The 20,120-nt window shown below is 39.2% G+C and overlaps 1 protein-coding gene across 19 annotated transcripts in view; it reads left to right on the forward strand.

Moving 5' to 3' along the window:
* RABGAP1L (RAB GTPase activating protein 1 like) overlaps positions 1–20,120 on the forward strand; it is a 245,480-nt gene that overhangs the window by 48,858 nt on the left and 176,502 nt on the right. For all 19 annotated transcript variants that reach the window (XM_065070826.1, XM_065070831.1, XM_065070830.1 and 16 more), the window contains 3 exons: positions 213–379; positions 4,502–4,646; positions 18,790–18,883. In XM_065070826.1, the coding sequence (XP_064926898.1) occupies positions 213–379; positions 4,502–4,646; positions 18,790–18,883 (406 nt within the window). The remainder of the gene's footprint in view (positions 1–212; positions 380–4,501; positions 4,647–18,789; positions 18,884–20,120) is intronic.

Genomic DNA, 20,120 nt, shown 5'->3' on the forward strand with positions numbered 1-20,120 from the left:
ATGGCATGGTACACATGGTACATGGTACACAATGTGTACTCTCATTCTATGCAGCAGGCATGTAGGGTGTAGATAAATAAAACCAGTTCAATAGAATCAGTTATATAGAAAAGGCTTTCAATTTGAACACCAGTTTATTTCTGTCATTTACTGGTTTGAGAAATTCGAACTGTGACTAATTTTTCTGTGTGTGACTGATCTTTGTGTTTTAGATAAGCGTGTATTCATGACCGTGGCAGTGGACATGGTTGTTACTGAAATAGTAGAGCCAGTCCGGTTTTTGCTGGAGACTGTTGTGCGTGTGTATCCTGCCAATGAACGCTTCTGGTACTTCAGCAGAAAAACCTTCACAGAAACTTTTTATATGAAGTTAAAACAGGTAATGCATGGTTTTTTGTTTTTTTTTTTTAAGAAATGTTGATGCTGGGAGCATTTGTTTTATCTGTCTTAATTTGGCCTTTATAAAAGTTAGCATGGCACCTGCACCTCAGTAGTTTGTTTCTTTTGACTGTTTCTGAGATGCTTAAATGCAAAATGGTTAAGTAGCATGTATAAATGTTCAATGCCTTTGTAAACTGTATTATAGTAAGTAATAAGTCATAAATCATTAGCTTTGTGGGCTTAAACAATTTAGAACCTACCTATTGAATTGTCTGTATTTTCATACAGTCAGACCTGTGTGCAGGCATCTAGAGCAGGTCCATTTGACTCATGAAATTGGGAAATGACTCTCTAGTTGTTTACTGTAAAATCAGCTTATTTGTAACAAAGGGAAACCCTGGCTACTGAGGTTCAAAATGTGAAATGTAAGTGGCTATAAGAATGTAATCCATTGAAGGCAAAAGAACCTAATGCAAAGGTTTGAAAGAGTTAGGCTATTAGTATTGTTTTTTCATAGTATCTGAGAAGGTAGTTTTCTCCCTGTTTTCAAAAAGAGAAGTTTGGAAAAAGATTACCTGGAGAAGTTCTGCTGCATGGAGAAGTTGCCATTTCACACCCTTGTGGTTGCCGATGAGGGTGTAAAATGAACAACGTTCTTGTCCTTCAGTGCCTCCGGGCTTTATGAAATGGGAGGCTAATGGCTTGTTACAATGATTTATTAAATTAGCATTGTTTGTGTGATTTCTTGCTTGTGATTGTAACCTTATGAGATGTGAAAGTAGCAGTAAAGAAATAACCACTTTTAGCAAACCCTTTTCTCTGAAGTATTTCAGTTTATCAGTCTCTTGGAGTTTGGCTGTTAGTCAAGTTATGCAAACACTGCTCGATTCTACAAAGCAGGGAAGTGGTTAAGAGGAAGCTTAGTGCATAGTTGTGTATTCTGTTTACGTTAGTGTTCCCGGTCCTCTGCTTGTGTGATTAATGTGCATTTATTTCTTCCTCAAGCACTGAGAGATGACATATCCATCTCATCTGATAATGTTTGTTGAGTAGTTACCTATATGAAGTAGAATGCTAAATTCTGTTCTGCTTTGGTTTTGGGTGAGGTACGTCGAGTGTGTATGTCTGCCCGTGACCATTGTAGGGTGATGGGCAACTGCATCCTCCTGCAGCGACTGGTGACCTGCTTTGTCCAAAGGCTTCTCTTGTGGTTTTGGTTCAAAAAGTGAACAGCAGAGGCTAACTGGACCATTTGCATTGGAGTAGTGGGCCATCATCTTTGTCTAATGAAACCAGAGAGCAGTGATTTAATTTTGCTGAGCCTAATGTGAATATCTGAGTTGTCATCTTCCCATGAGGTGCAGTAATAGGTGTGGAAAAACAAGCTATGCTGATATTACATGGCAAAAGTGCCACTGTGCTTAACACCTAGTGAGTAAATAAATCTCATGCAATGCTGCTTCTATATTTCTTCTAGAGATTAGCATAGCAACTCAGAACTTCAGAATATCTGAGAAAATTTACTGATACGTGCAATTGTTGAGAATATCTACATTTTAAATGTAAAGAAAATACTTTTGAAAAATACTACATTCTCTGGTTTTCGATACTTATCTATAATCAATAATCCTTTAAAATCACTTACAACTGTACCATTTCTAAATGAGTAATATAGATACTTTCTTTTTTTCTTTCTCACCCCTTATAATGTGACAAACGTACACTTGCCTCCCCTCCCTGAAGAAACACATGGATTTCTTCCTGCTCTAAAATTCTGAGGAGCCGTTTGGCAAATTCTTGTGAAAGGAATGCTTTTAGTCCTTGTAGTCTTTCTGGAAGATTAGGTCCTGATTCTGGATGACAGGATCTCTCTGGGTGACCTGTAGCAAGTCTTTATTTAGCCAGTTACCAGCTGGACACTTTGAACTGCAGTAGCTGTTCCTGCCAGTACCTCTGAAACACACTGCACCTCAGGGCACGCTTCCTCCATGGAAAAACGTTACTGAGGTGCAGTCAGATATGAGGAAGGACATAAATGCAGTTGCTGTATGATTTAGGATTGTTCTGTCCGTCGTCTGTCTGTCTATCTATCTATCTATCTATCTATCTCACTGCGTTACCCATACACATTTTCATTGTTAGAACATGATCCTTGTAAAGGTGGATTTCTGTAGATGGTAAATTCATGCTTCAGAAAAAAATCAAATTATTAGTGTTATTTGCAGTTAACCAGAGCATGTGCAAGGAGCTGAAGACCCATAATTCTTGTAACATACAATAAAATCCATAGTATCTCATGCCTTACTCCCTCAAAAATAAAAGCTATAGATAGTGATGGATAATAATATTAGTGGCATCAATACTTGATTTAATCAATTACTTTGTAATTACTTGATAGTGGTGTTCTGTGAGAATAAACCAGGGATAACGGCTCTAATATTGTCCTGCTAAACGTTACAAAATGCGTGATATTTACGCTACACCCCAAAGTTCATAAAGCTGACTTCATGAGAAATTTAATCAGCAAAATTGGCTGGTAATTGGAGCCACTGCTTCCAAGGAGTATTGGCTTTAAAGGAAGCGGAGCTGAATGATTAATCTAAGTTTTCTAAGTGTAAGATAATGTATATTGTGTCAGTCCAAGCAGTCCCTATTTGAGCTACCCATCTGCGTAACTTCACCAGTGTGTTGAAGTTGCAAGTGCTGGTCAGCAGTTCACGTGCATCTCCAGCGAAGGTGTCGTGGAGTCTTCCAACTTTATCATAATTTTGTTTTTTAAACAAATTGAACGTTCTCTAACTGAAATGGTGTTCACTTTCATGGTTAATTTGATGGTTTTAATATGTTCAAAAAGTTACCTTATTTAAACTCATTAGGCATGATGCACAGAGAACAAAATAGCATAACATTTTGGTCTGGTTCATTTAATACAATCATTAATTTGTAGTTTTATACAATTCTTTACAAATAGATTAATCACTGCATGTTGCTGAATAATAATTGTGTTCAGAACTGTAACTTGAAAGAGAAACTAATACTTTTATTTTAAAATTTGCAATCTTGTATCCAGTGCTTAAAGTATAAATAACTGACTTCTTTTTCATGTGAAAGTCCATTGAATGTGAAAATCTTAGGTTGAACTCCGAATTTTCCAGTCTGAAGTAAAAAAAAACCAAACAGTTTCCCCCTGGCCCCCAGCATTTCAGGTGGTTTGCCTTGGAAGTCATCAAATTCCTAAAGAGACAGATTTGGAATAAAAACTGCTTCCTCAAAACAAAATTATTTCCCCTGAAGATATTCCGACCTTATATCTCTCTCTGTATAGATATAGGTATAGATATAGTTACAGACACCACACTCAAATTTCCAAATTAGTGGAACTGTTGGGTTGACAGATGTTCATAATTTGTACACATGCACACACGCAGACACAAACACATACATACATATAAAAGTAAAAAATCAATAAAACTTAGGCTACAAACACAGGTTTTACAGCTAGGTGCAGCCAACACATTTCTCCTTTGAACGGAGTATATTACAAATTGTAATCACCAGATGAAAGATACATTTTTATGTTTTTTGAGGGTTTTTTTGTGACTAAAACACTACAAGGAATTTTTCACTATTAAAGGCTTTCAAAAAGCATGAGAGGTTTTTCCTTCTTTAGTCTTGTCTTTACCTACTAAGAACTCTTACCCTTAGACTCCCCCTCCCTCCCCAGGCGTTTGATTCCTGTTTCTGTGATGTTGGTTACTTCAGTATTTTTCCTCTTTTAATGTGGTTTCTCTTTGACCTCATCTCACTATAGCTGTTTAACTTGGAAAGCTTTTCTTATCATCATCCTCAACAATACTTAAAATGGTGGTTAAGAGACAGCTTTGGAAAGAATGCAGTTTTATTTACATTTTTTACCTATAAAACTGAAGGAGAAACAGAGCTGTCAGTTACTGCCAGTTTACATGTGCCATTGCAAAAGAATCTGCAGGGGTCTTGTCCAAACTATTGTTCAGCTTCGATGGGAGATTTGTGTGTATGCACTTGGGCTTGGGTTTGGCATCCTATTAGAACTGTATTTATCAACAGTGGGGACCTAATACAGAGACATATTTTGTTTTAGTCTGAAGGAAAAAGCCACACAAGTGCTGGGGATGCAATTTATGAAGTTGTCAGTCTACAAAGAGAATCTGCAAGAGAGGAAGAACTGGTCAGCCCAACAAGTGGAGGAGGGCCCATGTCATCCCAGGAGGATGAGGCAGAAGAAGGTAAGAATAAATGAGCATTATAGTTCCCATAGATAGCACTGATATATTTCTGCTCTTAATTTACTAATTTAATTCTTCCTGTTTCTGTCTATTAGAAATGCAGCTGTTTTGCACAAAAAGATCGCACATAATTTTCTACTAGCCGTAGTTCTTGAGTAATGACATTTTTACCAAGCCATTATTTGGAGTTCTTCCAGTAGCAGCAGCAGGCAGCGCATGTCTGTTTTTCTGCGTGCTTCAAAATGTGTTACTGATGCACTCAGGCTCTACCTACAAGATAGAAAAGCTTTTCCAGAGGGGCGTTCTGATGAGAAGCCATTTCCCTTGAATGTGCTGCTGTAGGACAGCACTGAAATGACAGCCTTTCAATGCCTGTTGGTAAAGAAAAACAAAAAACCCGCCAGACTTGTATAGGGAATTCCTCCACCCCCAAACTGTCCGCTTAGCATGCAATTCATTTTCCCTCATTTATATCTAGGACTTATCAAAGTATTTCCTGGTTCAGTTGGGGATTGTGGCTGTTCATGGACGCAGCAGATTTGCCCACCTGTTCCAAAGCTGACAGTACCTCAGTGCCTTTCCCACTGGAGGTTCTTGTTTGGCTTTATTTTGGTTGTTTTTTTGAAGGTCCCTGGTATTCTTTTGTTTCTGTACTCTGAGGGTTAGGCCACAGCCTTCAAAATAGGCTTTCTATGTGCCATTTTGGATTTGGATATATGACCTACCAGAGCTTCTGATAGTTTCACAAAGTTATTCTTCAGATTTCTGGTACTTTTCTGTCAATACTGTAAAACGTCTCACTACAGCAGAAAAATTCCTTCTTGATTCTTACTTCTAGGTAAGTATTTGTATATTGGTTAGTGCAATGTGAATCAGAACACAATGATTGACAGAGTCAGGAGCAGACAGGTATGGTTACGTGGTTATTCCAGTTACAAACAAAAAACCCCACGCAGCCCAGGTGACACCGGGCTCACCAAACCTACCCCCAAGTGCTTTTTGAACTGAAAACCTCTTCCTGATTCCTGGGAGGGAGCAGGATGGACGTTGACTGTCACCGTCATTCCCTCCTTTGTAAAAATGCTGTTTTCTCTAAAGCAGCTTTTATATTTAATTGGTATTTGGGATTGCTCTACTGTTTGTAGCAAGAATTATTTCAGAGTTGACCTTTGGGTCTTGTGGTTCAGCGTAGCGTCGCTCAACGTCTGTGGATGTTCTTCTCCCTCCCAGATGTTTGGGTTGTGTAAGTGGAATGTTTTCTGGGGCTTGTTTGATAGGAGGGGGTTTAAGTAATTACTTGAATACTTTTGGTTTTTTTTTAAATATTGCTTCTTACTGGGAAGAGTAAAGCATTGTTCCAGAATTTGATGAATGTAGCGCAATTAGTAATAATGTGGATATTGTCCTCTTGGTACTATTATAGAATGGCTTTATTTCGTCATGGAGTACAAGTATTCCATGGAGGTATGAACCAAAGTTTAACTTTGGTTTAGCTTTCTAAGGCTACTTTCAATATTTTAAATGTAGATGACTTCCTAAGAGAAGACATTAAAAATACCATGATGTGAGTCTGTTCTCATGGAAACTGCATTTAGAGTTATCTGCCTAGAAGTTATCTATCCTAGTGGATCTGCAGGTTAAATGAGTCATTTGCAGTTGTTCTAAATAAATCTCTTCATTCTTTGTCTTTCTTTTTCTTTTCAGGGTACTAATTATGATGATGGGGGGGAAAAAAAGCCTGAGTTTACAATATCTTGTCTTAGCCTTGGAAGAAGGCTTTTGCTTTTCCTTAATGCTAAGGGTGGTAGCTACCTGGCCATTTAGACCTTGTTTTAATTCCCTGTGCAACCCGACTGGGGCAGATGGGCATTATAAGGACTTTACTATTTCATAGGCCAGAGGCTGGTGTTCCCATTGCAGATACTGGGGATTATTATCTGTTCTCTTTTTTCCCCTACATCCTCATACACATGCTACATGCCCACAGAATGTCAGTTAACGTCCTTCCGGAGCGCTGGGCCTTGCCGCTCGTGTGTCTGAGCGCGCCGGCCTCATTTGCACCTGACCTGGCTGCTGCGTGTCTGTGTGTGCACAGCTCAGCGCCATCGCTGGTGTCATCACTGCGTAAGAAAGACGTTCACAAGCAGGCATGTTTTTCAGTATTCTTGTTCTTTGTGTTTTAATGAAAGGCCAAACATGGTTCCCCCTTGCCAATAATGATTTAAAATAATCACTATATTGGTGTTAGGCATAGTCCGTTTCAAATGTGCAGCAACTACATATAGAAAATTGAGATAATATGTTCCCTAAATAACATTCTTAGCTTCTAGTGTTATTTTCTCATTTTAGCTTTACTTTTCATCTGAGCAGATATATTAAAAAATAAAGATCTTTGCAAAGGTTGTGCAGTAGCTACTTAGAGAGCTTTCAGATCAACCTCACTGTTTTTTTAATTATTGTAATAGGTATTTCTGGCAACCCAGTCATCTAAGGTCCCTTCTTTGGAGGTAATAATTTTAAAAATATAATGAATATTAACGATTTCTTGTCAAAACCTAGAATGTATACTCCTTGATAAGAAGTTTTCTATTAAATGCAGAATATAATTTAAAAATATTCAGAAGCATAATGAGGAAATTCTTATAGTTTCTGGAAAGGTTTCAAACAAAAGAGATTTAAGAATCAATTTTTATCAATAAGCAGAAAAGTACACTATTAATATTTAATTTTGAGTAGAACCTTGTAACAAGGTGCAGAGCACAACTGGTTGAACTGATCTTTCTTCTTTTTGGAGCATTATGAATAAGTGAGAAGAGGTACAGAAGCGATAGTTTGTATACTGCAGTACTCAAAAGAGACAAAGCTGCTCAGAGGATTTGTCCTGTAGCGCCGTTCCAGTGCAGGGTGAAGCATCTGGCTGCATGTGTGAGCCTGAGGACTGGAGAAAATTGCGTTCCAGCAGAAGCATTCGCAAGGACAATGTGATCCTAGGAAGGAGGAACGGGGAAAGGGAGGAATAGGTTGGCTTCTTTCAGCAGCAGCGCTTGCCTAAGCCATACATGGAATGATAACTTTTCTTTGGCTCTAATATTTTAATTTTTTCAAGCTATAGTATTTCAGGAGAATACTAAATAACTCTATTTGAGTTTCTTCTTGAATCAGAATAATGTTAGGAGGTTAACAGTCAGTGGGAGCAATTCTGTTTAAAACCAGAAAATAGTCTTTAAACTCATTGTAACTGAGTTGAAGATTTTTTTGCTGAGGCTTTATGTGGTCCCAAGTGTCTGGTCACTGGCTCTTGTTCCAAGCCATGAATTGCACACAGAGTCAACACGGGATGTTGAGCAGACATCCTGAAATGGGTAGTTCATGACAGGTAAAATAAGAAGTTTCTGCGCCTGAGCTGCCGCTTGGCTCTAGAACCCTCTCAGGTGACTTCAGGAATGCAGTGATGGTTGCTTTGTGTCTTTTACTTACTGCAGCAACAGATTTCTTAATGGTTTAGATACTCCATTTCTGCCAGCTGAGCGTTGAGCAGGGATGTTGTCAACAGCATAGTGGGTACTGATCCATAAATGGTGGACTTAAACCAGAAAGAAGCCTATCGAAATGTGTTTGGTGTTTAGTTATTGGCCTTTAATAAGAAGAAATTCTTATAAGTATGAAGTTGTAGAGGGAAGAAAGGGCAGCAAAAGAGAATAAATAACAAACTTAAGAGGGTAAAGCTTTATCTCTGTGTTCTCTCAGCTGCCTTAACTCTAAGGAAGAAAAGAGACCTGTTACAATAGAAAAATTAATGGGAGAGGTGTGGAAATTCAGATGAAGATGGTGAAATTTGACAATGAAAATAGAAGTGAGAGGATAAAGGACCCTGAAAGCTTGAAAGAAATCTGAGTGTGATGTATTATTGGACAGCACGAAAAGATGGTGCGTACAGTAGATAAGGAGTGGGCAATACTGAATGATCGGAGATGATCAGCCAGACTAAATTAGGATCCTGTGTTAAACCTTGTGGGCGGGTAGAGGCTGTTTTCAGGATTCAGAAAAGCAAAGGAGTAAAGGAAGTGGGGGTTTAGGAGTCAATAGAGCTATTAAGAGTATTTTCTGATAAAATAAGGGTTTACAATGAAGGATAGTGTGAACAAATGAGGATGGCTGAGTGACAAGAATGACATTAGTAGTGTGGAAATAGCCAACTCTGCATTTTTATCCAACTTAAAAAGAGCTGTATGTAATTCATAGGAACTGCTTGTTATATTAATGCAATACAGAGTGGTGTGGTGGGTCCTGAACAAGATCAATTAAATCTGCATTGGAGTCTTTCTGCTTTCTCCGTAAAAATGAACTAAAACTTTATAAATCCTAAATTCATGAGGTCATTTGGCTAGTCGCTCTCTTCAGACACCATCTCCCCGCTGCAGTTCCAGAAGAGATGAGTTTTAAACTACAAACGCTTCTGAAGAATACAGATCTATAGCTTCCAAATGAAAAGGAAATATTCCTGATGAGCCTGATGTCATTTTATGGGCTCTACTATCTATTCTCTTGCATTGGATTAACTTCATGCCTTACAAGTTAACTTTTGTTACCAAAAATCAGAAGTATAGCATAAATGCACTCAGTTGACTTCTGCAGCTACTATTATTCTGCCAGAAAGAATATGATGCCTTCCTGAAAAAAAACCCACTGAGTGCAGAAGACTGTGGTTTTTTAATATGCCCTGGATAGTGGCAGTTCTTATTGATAGTTACCATCGTATTTAATTTTTTTCATGCAAGTATTAAAAGGCAAGTATTCCAAGTGTTTTGAATGTGAAGCACTTCTGTGGATTACAAAAGTATTTAATCAAAACACAGGGTTGTAAATGAAATGGAAAACTGGGGAATTTGAAGGTCGGTTCTGTTGCAGATGTGCAGGGAGCTGGAAGCACAGGGAAGGTCACCGGGCTGGGGCTCATGTTCCTTCCTGTCCTGTCACCCAGGCTGCTGGGGGAGGTCACTTGTGCACCGGGTTTGCAGGCTGGCCCTCCAGAAATGGGTGTGATGGCTCTGAGCTGTTTCATTCCCCTTTTCCTCCCCACAGGCACTGCTGGAAGGTGCCTCTGGGCACACACTGTGGGTACGGATTCTTGCTTTGATGAAATCTGTTGCTCGCACTGACTCTGAAGTTCAAGGCAAAATATAATTCCATTATTCTGGCCTGCAGTTCATGGATGCTCCAGGGAAATCTTTCAGTGACTTCAGTTGGTTTTTGCAGGATGATGGGAAAAATTACTTTCAAATTAAGGGAGTTTTTAGTTCCTTGGGTACATAGGGTGAAATCTGTTTCTTGGATTTCAATCCTCTTTTTGTAGCTTATGTAAAATCACTTCAGATTGTGGTACAAAATGGGCAATTTTCAGTAATAAATGAGCATGAAATGGTGTTTGCATCTTGTCTAGAAGCAATTGCAGATTATTTTGAATGTTTTCAATGCTATATTTTAATAGTGGCTGTCTTTTCCTTGTCTGCCTATAAACAGTATGGTTGTTTGCAAAGAGCTGGAAAAGGGATTTGCCATCCTGTTGGTTTACATAGAAATTAGAACTTCCTATTGCCGGAAGATCTTTTCAGGTTTCCCTCATGAGTGCCACAGTTTTGTGTGGCCTCAAGCTGCCACTATGCTCATATAACTTCACATTTCATATAAGTTAAAGAATTGCCTTATTTAACCACCTTCATAAAGAGGTAATAAAAAAGACTCTTCTCAACAAACAGTTCCCCTGACTTTTTACTAATAATTCACCTCAAAGTGAGATTCTTGCCTTTTTAGTTTTGGCCATTAGCCTTCTAGTGTTTTGTTAAGTTGAAGGATTTTATAATCAAAGTAACTTGAATACTGCCTTGACACTTCTAGTAAATTCCAGGCAATATATAATTTTAATGCATTTATAATGTTGATTTTTTAAAAATTTGGTTATATCAAATATTGGCAGTAGATAATAACCTCCAGATTTGTAAATTGCTAAGAGGCAATAAAGAATTGCATTGCCTTAGGATTGCGACAGCATCTCAAATGAGCTTTTCTTGCCTGTTCTCGAAGGTGTCAGTTTTCAGAGAGCACAGTGCATGTGGAAGATGTTTATATTTACAAGAATACCTCCACTGAGCAGCATTGAGTTGGCTTTGTCATCCGTGTGGGAGCAGAACTACCGAACTCAAGTGATCATTTTTCTCCATCTTTTATTCAGCTTTAAGCATTTGTACATCAGCTTTAGAGATGTCACAGTGGCTCGCTTGTGTGGTCACCGCTCCTGGGTAGAACCACCTCTTGGCGCATCTTTCCACACTCAGATTGGGATGCACTGTTAAGGTTTATTTTCGTGATTTTTTTTGTTTTAATGGTTCTTGTTTAAAATGACAGCAATGCCCGTGTAGAAACTATATGACACAGAACCAAGAGATGTTGTTAAATGCAGAAATGTTGGTAGTATTAAAAAGTTCATTTGACTAGCCATTCCACACAACCAGCAGAATTGTTTCCAAGCAGGAGCACGAGTCCTTTGAGAGATTTTGCACCCACTTCTTTATACTGTGTGTGAAAACCTCGATTGTACGCGGTGAGTGAAAGACAGACACCATCCAGTCCCATGCTCTTCCACCTCTTTCAGTATTTAGCCAATGTAGGGGTTTTTTTGGGATCCACATTTTTCAGTTACATAGAGAAGCAACTAAATTTGCAAGGTAATCAAAATGTTAAGATTCGTCAGCATTAGGTTTTGCTTGAATGATTTTAAGTGTATCTTATAATTCATAAAAAGGAATAAAAAAAAGAATACGACTTTTTTGCTATTATTGGCTTGCGCTTAGTGAAGAATTCAGGTATCTTTCTTTTCTGTTTTTACTCTCTTTGGATGTACTTCAGTCACTGCCAAATTAATTTTTCTGCAAGTTAATTATATAACTTAAATATAAACAGAAGGTTCTTGTGAGCAGAATTCAATGCATGTATTCTTTGTTCATACTCACAAACCCATACTTTTTGACTCTTGATTATTACTCTTCGCTCTAAATTAGAAAATATACTGAGGATTGTAATTTCATAAACATATTGTTTGGAAGGCATTTGGAAATCCTTTTCTCTTCATGAAAACATTTTGTCATGCAGCGAAAAGTTGCACCTTTCTGAAAATCTGCCTAATTTAATACTAGAATGAATTTCATAACAAACTTTGTTTCACTGCTCTCTTTCCCGGCAGAGCTGTAGTTCATGCTCTATAATTTCCTGTTACCTTACAAAGGGAAACTTGGCTTTTTGGGGCCCTTCTCCCGCTCCTCTTTTATCTGCTAAGTATGGAATGATTCCATGTCAGGAACATTTATATCTTATTGCCCTGATAATACGCCGCCAACTTCAGCTCCCCCTTCGTTTTTGTTCTTCTCCTACAGAAAAATCAACCTTCACATTTTGAAGTATTCCGATTCCATTCCCCCCTATCTTCATGACCTAATTTCCTTCTCCTTCAGGATGCTCCAACTATATTATTTTTCAGTTCCACCTACTCTTTATTTCACTTGTAACAGTCAATTAAAGCCCATCAAAATCCTTTTTTCTTCTTCACATCAGTGCTCAAATCCCACCTGTTCATTTCTAGCTGCTGTATTCATGCATTTCTACTCATTTTAGGGTGTACTTATTTACTTTTATGCTTGAAGTCTCTGAACGAACAGTATCGTATTCTGCCTTATTTGCCTTTTTTGTTAACTGAGAAATGAGTTTCACTTCCAAGGTATTGCCATATTTCAGGTGATGTAGTCGATTTCTCTAAGGAGAGCTGCATCTATTGGAAAAGTAGCTCTGGCTGTATAATTGGTACTAAATGTGAATGATGGGAGTATGGTTTAAACCAACATTTTTAAAGTAAGATGCAAAAAAAAGGCTCATTCAAAAAAACCCCAACACAAGCAAACAAAAAGCCCAATACCCCCTAACTACAAAAAACCCCTTTCACTGTGCAAACAACAAGATTAAAACATTCAAGCATATTTAATACCCCAATTTTTGTTGACACGAGTAGGAGTTCTTAAGTAGAACCTATTTTGTCAAGAGAAATGGAAACCATCAATAAACATAGTTGTTTATTTTTGTTCGAAAGAGTCTGTTAAGTATGTGATCGGAGAGAGGAACTTCTGTGCTATCTGACTTCCGAGTTGGTTTCTCACAGTATTTTGTTACCATCTTGTTACCACAATTTGTCAGTGCTGCTGTAAATACTGGAGTTATTCTCCAAGGGTTCTCTGTGGTTTCTATTTGTGAGCTAGAAAACGTTGTACTGTCAAATTAATAAGGGGGGAGAAGAGGCCAGGATTTTGCCTCTGTATATGTATGTTCGGTTTGTTTTTTTCTGTGGGGTATTTGCTTATAATCGTTACTTTGTGCATCATTCTTTTGGTTTGAACATTTGATGCCAGCTGGAGGAAAACATCAGATATAAGCAGAGAATGTGTCCTTTGAGGAAAGAAGCAGAGGTTTTTAGAGAAGAAAGAATAAAGATTTTTTTGGAAGTGAGATGTGTTAAAATTGTTTTCCGTGTCAACTCTGCTTAGGAGGAAAAGGTGATTGGCATAAATTGCAGGTTGAAATAAGTGGGTTCAAAATGAGAAGTAAGGTCCAAGAGTAGGAGTAACAAAGTCCTTGGGATGAACTGCTGAGGGAGGTGAGTGGAGGTTTGTAGGGTTGGGTTAGACAAATATCTGCAGGAAACTTTATGATCAAGATCTGTGTTCTCTTTAGTCAAGCTCGGAAGGTAAGAACTTGGACAACCTAGGGGAGATGTCTCATCAGGCTCCCCTTAATCGCTCTGCTGCCGTCTTGGGAGGCAGTCGCAGCCTCCCGTGGTTTCACAGCGCTCGGATGTGAGCAGCGGTTTCACTGCGCAGGGTGCTCTTCCGGGGCACTTCAGCAGCTACAAATACTTCACAGGAAAAGACAAGCAAAATCCCCAACCCAAACTAACCTTATTACCATTTCATATTCAAGGTAATTATTGTAATTCTGAAAGTTTTCCACTAAAAAGACTGAAAGATCAGAGGTGCCTCTGCTGCATGGAAGATGGGCCACTTTGGGAAGCATTTTTCAGATTACTGGTCACCAAGAATAATGAGCCACAGTTTATTTTGCTCAAAGTGCTGCTAAAGCACTGAGGAGAGGGGTCTTTCACACCAGTCATGCTTCTGCAGGTTGGAGTCTGCTTTTTTTATGGGAGGAGGGGAAAGTTATTAATATAATTGATCCTAGTCAACAGAATATCGTTCCATAATAAATGTTACTGCTGGGCCACTTCAAATACAACTCTTTGTGCCCTGTTCTGAATAGTCTGCTCATATAATGTATAATTTATGTAATGAGTGTTTCTAAATGGAGTAGGCACAAAATTATATAAATCAAATAGGTTTTTTTTGTTTGTTCTTGAATGTCCCTACAGATTTTTGAAAGAAACCACTTTTTACACGTGTTTATGTTTGTCTATAGGTATACTAACAAAGCAGACTATATGCAAAATCTGTCATGCAGAAATCCTCCCCGAACCCAAGTGATATCTGTACAGGCCTCCATGTTTATCCCATGCAAATAGCAAATGTCCAAAAGAAGAAAAGCAAATGTCCTGAGGCCTGAAGGAATTCCAGATCAGTCTCACCTCAGTCTGTGGGACCAATTATGGAGCAAATACTCCCCAAAGTAGTTTCTAAACATATGAAGGGCAAATAAGGTAAGTGGGAACAGCCAGCGTAGATTTATGAGGGGCAAATCATTGTAACCAACCTCATTACTTTCTGTGACGATATCACCAGTGCTGTGGACAAGGGACAGGCAGTGGATGCTGTGTACCTTGATTTCATCAGGGACTCCAGCACCATGTCCTGTAGTGACTTTATCATTCAATCAATGAGATAGGGACTGGATAAGTGACAAATAATGTGATTGGAAGGCTGGCTGGACTGCTGGGATGAAAGAATCAATCAGCAGTGCACAGTCCAGCTGGCAGCCAGCAAGTAGGGGGATCTTTCAGGGATCAGTGTTGGGGTCAGTGCTGCTTAATGTCTTAATTAATCACCTGTGTGATGGGTCCGAGTGCACCCTCAGCACGATTGTGGGGGAGTATTCGGTAATGCTGGAGGACCTGGGCAGGCTGCAGAAATCACTGGCAGGAACCTTGTGGAGTTTAAAGGCAAGTGCAAAGTCCCGTATCTGCGATAGAATAACCCCATGTGACAAGACAGGCTGGACACTAACCAGACAAAAAGCGACTTTTGCAGAAAAGCACCTTCTTAGAGGTGCACAATGACAGGCTGGAGAGCACAGACACAAGTTGGAACCTGCGAAATGATAGTTAGATAAGGACATTTTTGGTGGGTTAGTTGGTTTGTTTGCTTTTAAACCATGAGTGTGGTCAAGTAGTGGAATGGCTTGTCCAGGGAGATTCTACAATCTCCTTTCTTGAAGGTGTTCAAGACTACCCTCCCACTCAGGTCCCCAAGTGAGCTCATCTCACTGGAGCTGCTTGGAACAGGAGATTGGGCTGAATGATCTCCAGAGGTCTCTTCCAGCCCAAAGTATTCTGTGATTCCATGTGGATGCCAAGCAGAGCAATTCTTGCTGTGCAAGTGCGATCCTTCAGGCTTTAAACAGAGCCTCTGAATTCAGGGAATTGGTTCCATGAGGCACTCACAAAGTGAGGTTTTTGTGAATCGTATTGTCAATCACCAAACAAATAAACAAAGATCTGAGCAACTTAGTGTTATCTGTAAGTGTTCTTAAAGGCCTAAATGCACATATTTACAGCCCAGCCCCTCAGGTTTACTCCCTCGAGACATCTCCTGTCCTCCTCCCATTCTAATGAGGAAGTTTTGTCCGTTTGACAGGTTCCGGGAGGCCAGGGCAAATAAAAGAGGAAAGGAGAAGTACACAATACATTTAGGGATCTGTGGCATTCCCTGCAGAATAAGGGGAATAAAACTATCCTCTGGCTAATGCTGCTGGTTTATAGATGCTATAGAATGAGGAAGAAAAATGTATAAAAGTGCACCTCAGAGGAGAACATCTATGGTTAAACATCCTTCCCCTTTTTTTTTGGACCCCCCCTTAATCTGTACCTAAGTGCTTAGTGTTAGAACATGCAAATAGTCTTTAGAGTGAAGCAGAGATTTTTAAAGCTGTTTATTCTCTCTCCTTTATTCTATTTTAAAGTTTGACGTTAGCGTCTTTTGAAAGGGAACATATGGCACTTCTAATTAAGGCTTGTGATTTTCTGACATATAACTGAATAATACATTCCAAATACTGTTAAGCCTTCTAGATGAAAGAATTTTTAGGGCTGAAGCACTGTAGCTTTGTGATGTGTCTTGCTGGAATATGTATGCTATGTAACACTGATCTCCTTAAGAACTTCGAAGAATTCTGCATAGAATACCAGCACAGTGAGAAAAGAAGGGGTTTGTTTCTATTTTGCCTGGTGTTTGTGTTCCCTGGCAAGCTCAGGTTTGGCTCAGATAACAACTAGTGCGCTTTGTTCCTGGAAGTTTTCAGTGTAGCTTCATTTTTAAATGTTTTGTTCTGCTTGGGGATTTGTTTTATTCATCTTTATCAGATTTTATTTCAGATTGCAGGATTTGTTTGTGTCTGTTTTCACCGGTAGTTCTTGCAGAGATGCACTAGAACTCTTCAGTCTCCCCAAAGTAGTTCAAAACTCTCTTTTCAGAATTTTATCTAAAGCGAATTGCCTTGCTTTACCGTGAATGTGTGAAACCCACCTGAAGTTCTGGTTGGTGACAATTTTCTGGTGTGAGCCAGTTTTCCTGAGATTCTTGCTATGTACCAGCACCATTAATAGGGACCAGTGTGTCTCTGGATGGCAAATGTACTCAGTCTAGAGAAGGTTTCACAAGCTTCTGTTCCTTGTTCGCACAGGAAGTTGAAGGGCTGCATTTATAATTCATCTCTTTGATCCAGACAGGCAAATCAGGAGAGGACAGACTTGTAAAAACGTGATGTATTTAATTTTTTAACTGAAGTTGTGGGGTGTAGGTTGGTTGGTTGGTTTGTTTTGGTTTTTCAGCTATTACTGGGCCTGGCTGGTGAATGAGGAGATTTGCCTTTACAATCTTTTTTGGTAATTTTAAAATGAAAGGAAAATGAAGTCTTCAAATATATTTCCCCCACTGGAACTTAATGGATTCCTTTGGTTACTGCGAAACCTTTTACAGTGAGATCAAATTTTAGTTACAGTGATAACGTATGCAAAAGGTTGGGAAACCTTAAAATCAAGTTTCCTGTAGACTTATAAGTGGATTTTTTTTCTGTAATTATAAGGGGAATTATTTAAATGCATGTTGGGCTTGTATTTTGAGGCCTGTAAAGCTGTACAAAGAGGTTCCAAGCTAAAGGATTTCACTAATCTAATGTTCAGATTGAAATACATAGGGGTTTCTGATATCCTTCTCTCAGGACAGCGTTTTAGTTGTTAATTGTCTTTGGCATACAGCGTATGCTGTCTTTGTCCTCCTGATTCATTGTGAAATTCAAGCACTGATGATATTTTTACTAATGACTTGTACTTGGCAATTGCCGAAATTGTAAATTAGAAACATGTAATAGAAGTGAGAATGACAGTGACTTAAGAGGATAATTGTACTTGTGTTGAAGCACAAGTCCTCCTCTTCCTGAACTGTTACTGTTGTCTGCATGAAGCTGGATATGAAGTGTTTAATGGATCTGAGGAATCAAAGGTATTAGGGCAGCAACCAGACGTGACTGACCTATGTTGAAGGGAGTATTTAAGGGATTTGGGGAGCAGCCGTAGGTTTAGTATTCTTTTTTTGTTTTATTTTAGCTTCTTGAGACAGCTCAGGTCATAGGAAAGAGCAACCTCAGTGGTTGTGTTTCACAGTAAAGGTGCTGAGAGTCAGAGCCTTGACAACATCTGGTGGTGTTGGAGTTGTGCTCACTTTTTAGCAGGACTTTAGTCAGATAAAAATGGAAAAAGTCCAAACAGCTGCTAAACCATGTTTGCATGAGGAGCAGCTTCAACCGTTGGACTGTCCAGCTCACTGTGGATGGCTGCAGAGACCCCGAGCTGCTTGCAGATTGGTTCCTTGGGTTGGGTGGGTGTTGAACTGACTATCCCAGGCTCACATGAGACATTCTAGTTTTGTGCATTAGTCATATAATAACATATATCCCTCTGTATTTTATTCTTAATACATATGAGGTTTCTTTTCCATTTGAAGCATTCTTTTCTATTCCATGCAATGTGACTTTTGATGTCACAGTGTTGTTTTTGCTGCTCTTCCATGAACTTGTTTCAGTAGAAAAAAAAATATCTTGTGGCTCTGAGTAGGCTTCTTGAGATCAGAGTCCCACAGGGGAGCAGAATGGCATGTAACGGATTCAGTGTGACAAAGCAGCATCGTCTTCTGTGCTTTAAAAGAGAGTTCTTGTTATGTTATGTGAAGTCTGGAGTGGATGTGACATTTAGATAATACTGCATTGTGAAATTTCATTAAATGGATAGTTAGCAGCCTTGAATCTTTTCTCACAAAATGCTTTTCCAGATGCCATTTGAAACCTTTGTTATGACGGGAGAAGGGATAATGGTTTTAAATTAAAGGAAGGAAGATCCAGATTAAACATCATGGGGAAGGAATTGTTGCCCCTGAGGGTGGTGAGAGCCTGGCCCAGGTTGGCCAGAGAGGTGGTGGATGAACCATCCCTGGAGACATCCCAGGCCAGGCTGGACGGGGCTCTGAGCAACCTGAGCTGGTGAAGATGTCCCTGCTCATGGCAGGGGTGGCACTGGGGGAGCTGGGAAGGTCCTCCAACCCAAACTACTGTATGATCCCAGCCCTTTTTCCTGTAACAGTGCTGTGAATTATTCCCCAGTCTTGTTCTCTTAAACTTTATGGTAACTTCATTAATGCACTTGTTTTGTCAAGTGTGCTAAACATTATTTACGGTTCCACTAATATTTTCTATGTCTTTTTGTGGTTTTAAGACCGATACGTGAGAAGAATTTGTCTGAGACCTATATGTATGCATCCCTAATGTCTGTTCCCTTTGTAAATCCGTGCATGCTTTTGTTTTCTTGTTTTGTGTTTTCTTTTTACAGAGAGTGATAATGAACTCTCCAGTGGCACTGGTGATGTGTCAAAGGATTGTCCCGAGAAGATTTTGTATTCCTGGGGAGAATTACTGGGGAGATGGTAATGCTTCATTTCTTACATTTAGGTTTTAAATACTAACTTTGTTTTGTGAGACTATATGCTCTTGAACTAGGAGGTTTGAAGTTTGTCAGCTTACACAGTTTAAAAACTAAAATACAGACACACTTCAATGTATTTTGTTAAACCCAGTTTAAAAGGGACTGGTAAATCCTCTTATTGCAGTTGTTTGATACATCTCTCTCACAGCATCTGCCCAAGTCTTGTTTCATTGGGTGTTTGTGGATGGTCTGTGTACGCTCACACTGCAGGTGTGAGTCTGCAGACGCAGAACTTTCTGACCACCTGGGTGTTAGGCTCGCATGAAACTCTCAGCCTCTCAGAGCTGAGATTGAACAGACACAGCAGCTCGGGTCTGCCCTGTCTAAGCCATTGGAGCTGCCTGCTGTACATTTAATTGATTGATTTGTTTAGAAGCGCTCTTTTTTGTTTGAATGGGCTATATGTAAGCACTTGAAAAGCAGTTCTAGAAAAACTGTGATCCTCACTGAAACTTCTTCTGTTAGAGAGTAAAATGAGAAGTATTTGTAAGCCTGGAGTATGTTCTCAGCAGTGTTATTTCTGTGGTTTAATTAAGTGCTTCAGTAGCAGCATAAACATTGTCAAGAGAGGAAAACGTCTGTGAAGTTGCTACCTCTGAGAGACCTTATGCTATTAGCAAATGCCCAAACCACTTATTTGGTTTTCCATTTGTAAATAATAGCTCTTGCCACCCGAGACAAAAATAATCAGAGGCCCTTAATCTGGAATTGGCAAAGTTTCCAACACCAAAAAGAGAGCTGGAAAACGTTTTAAGAATTTATTTGGGCTATTCCCCCTTTTACTGGTCTGCTTTGTAGCTTTAGAAAAACACAGCCTGTTGCTGCTGACCTCATCTTAATTGGAGATTTCATGCAAAGGTTACCTAAATGAGACATCACAAGATCTTATTGAGCTTAACCATTCCCTCCGGAACACTCCTCTCCTGCTTGTTTTTAAATATTTTGTCATCCAAGTTTCTACCTTTCGGGAAAGATCTTTCTGGGGAAGCACAAATATTTAGCGGAATGATTATACAAATATTCTGGCTGTGAACCCTTTGAATGATGAAGAAAATACCAAGGAAAAGTTGGCTGACCCCTAGACAAGTATGTTTTGCTCACCTGGAAAATGTGTAGACAGACCCGCTCTGGGGCTGTTTAGAACTTGCCAAAGCCTGTTCTAAAGGGCATCCCAAGAG

This window comes from Columba livia, chromosome 8 (assembly GCF_036013475.1).
Source record: "Columba livia isolate bColLiv1 breed racing homer chromosome 8, bColLiv1.pat.W.v2, whole genome shotgun sequence".
Taxonomy (NCBI): domain Eukaryota; kingdom Metazoa; phylum Chordata; class Aves; order Columbiformes; family Columbidae; genus Columba; species Columba livia.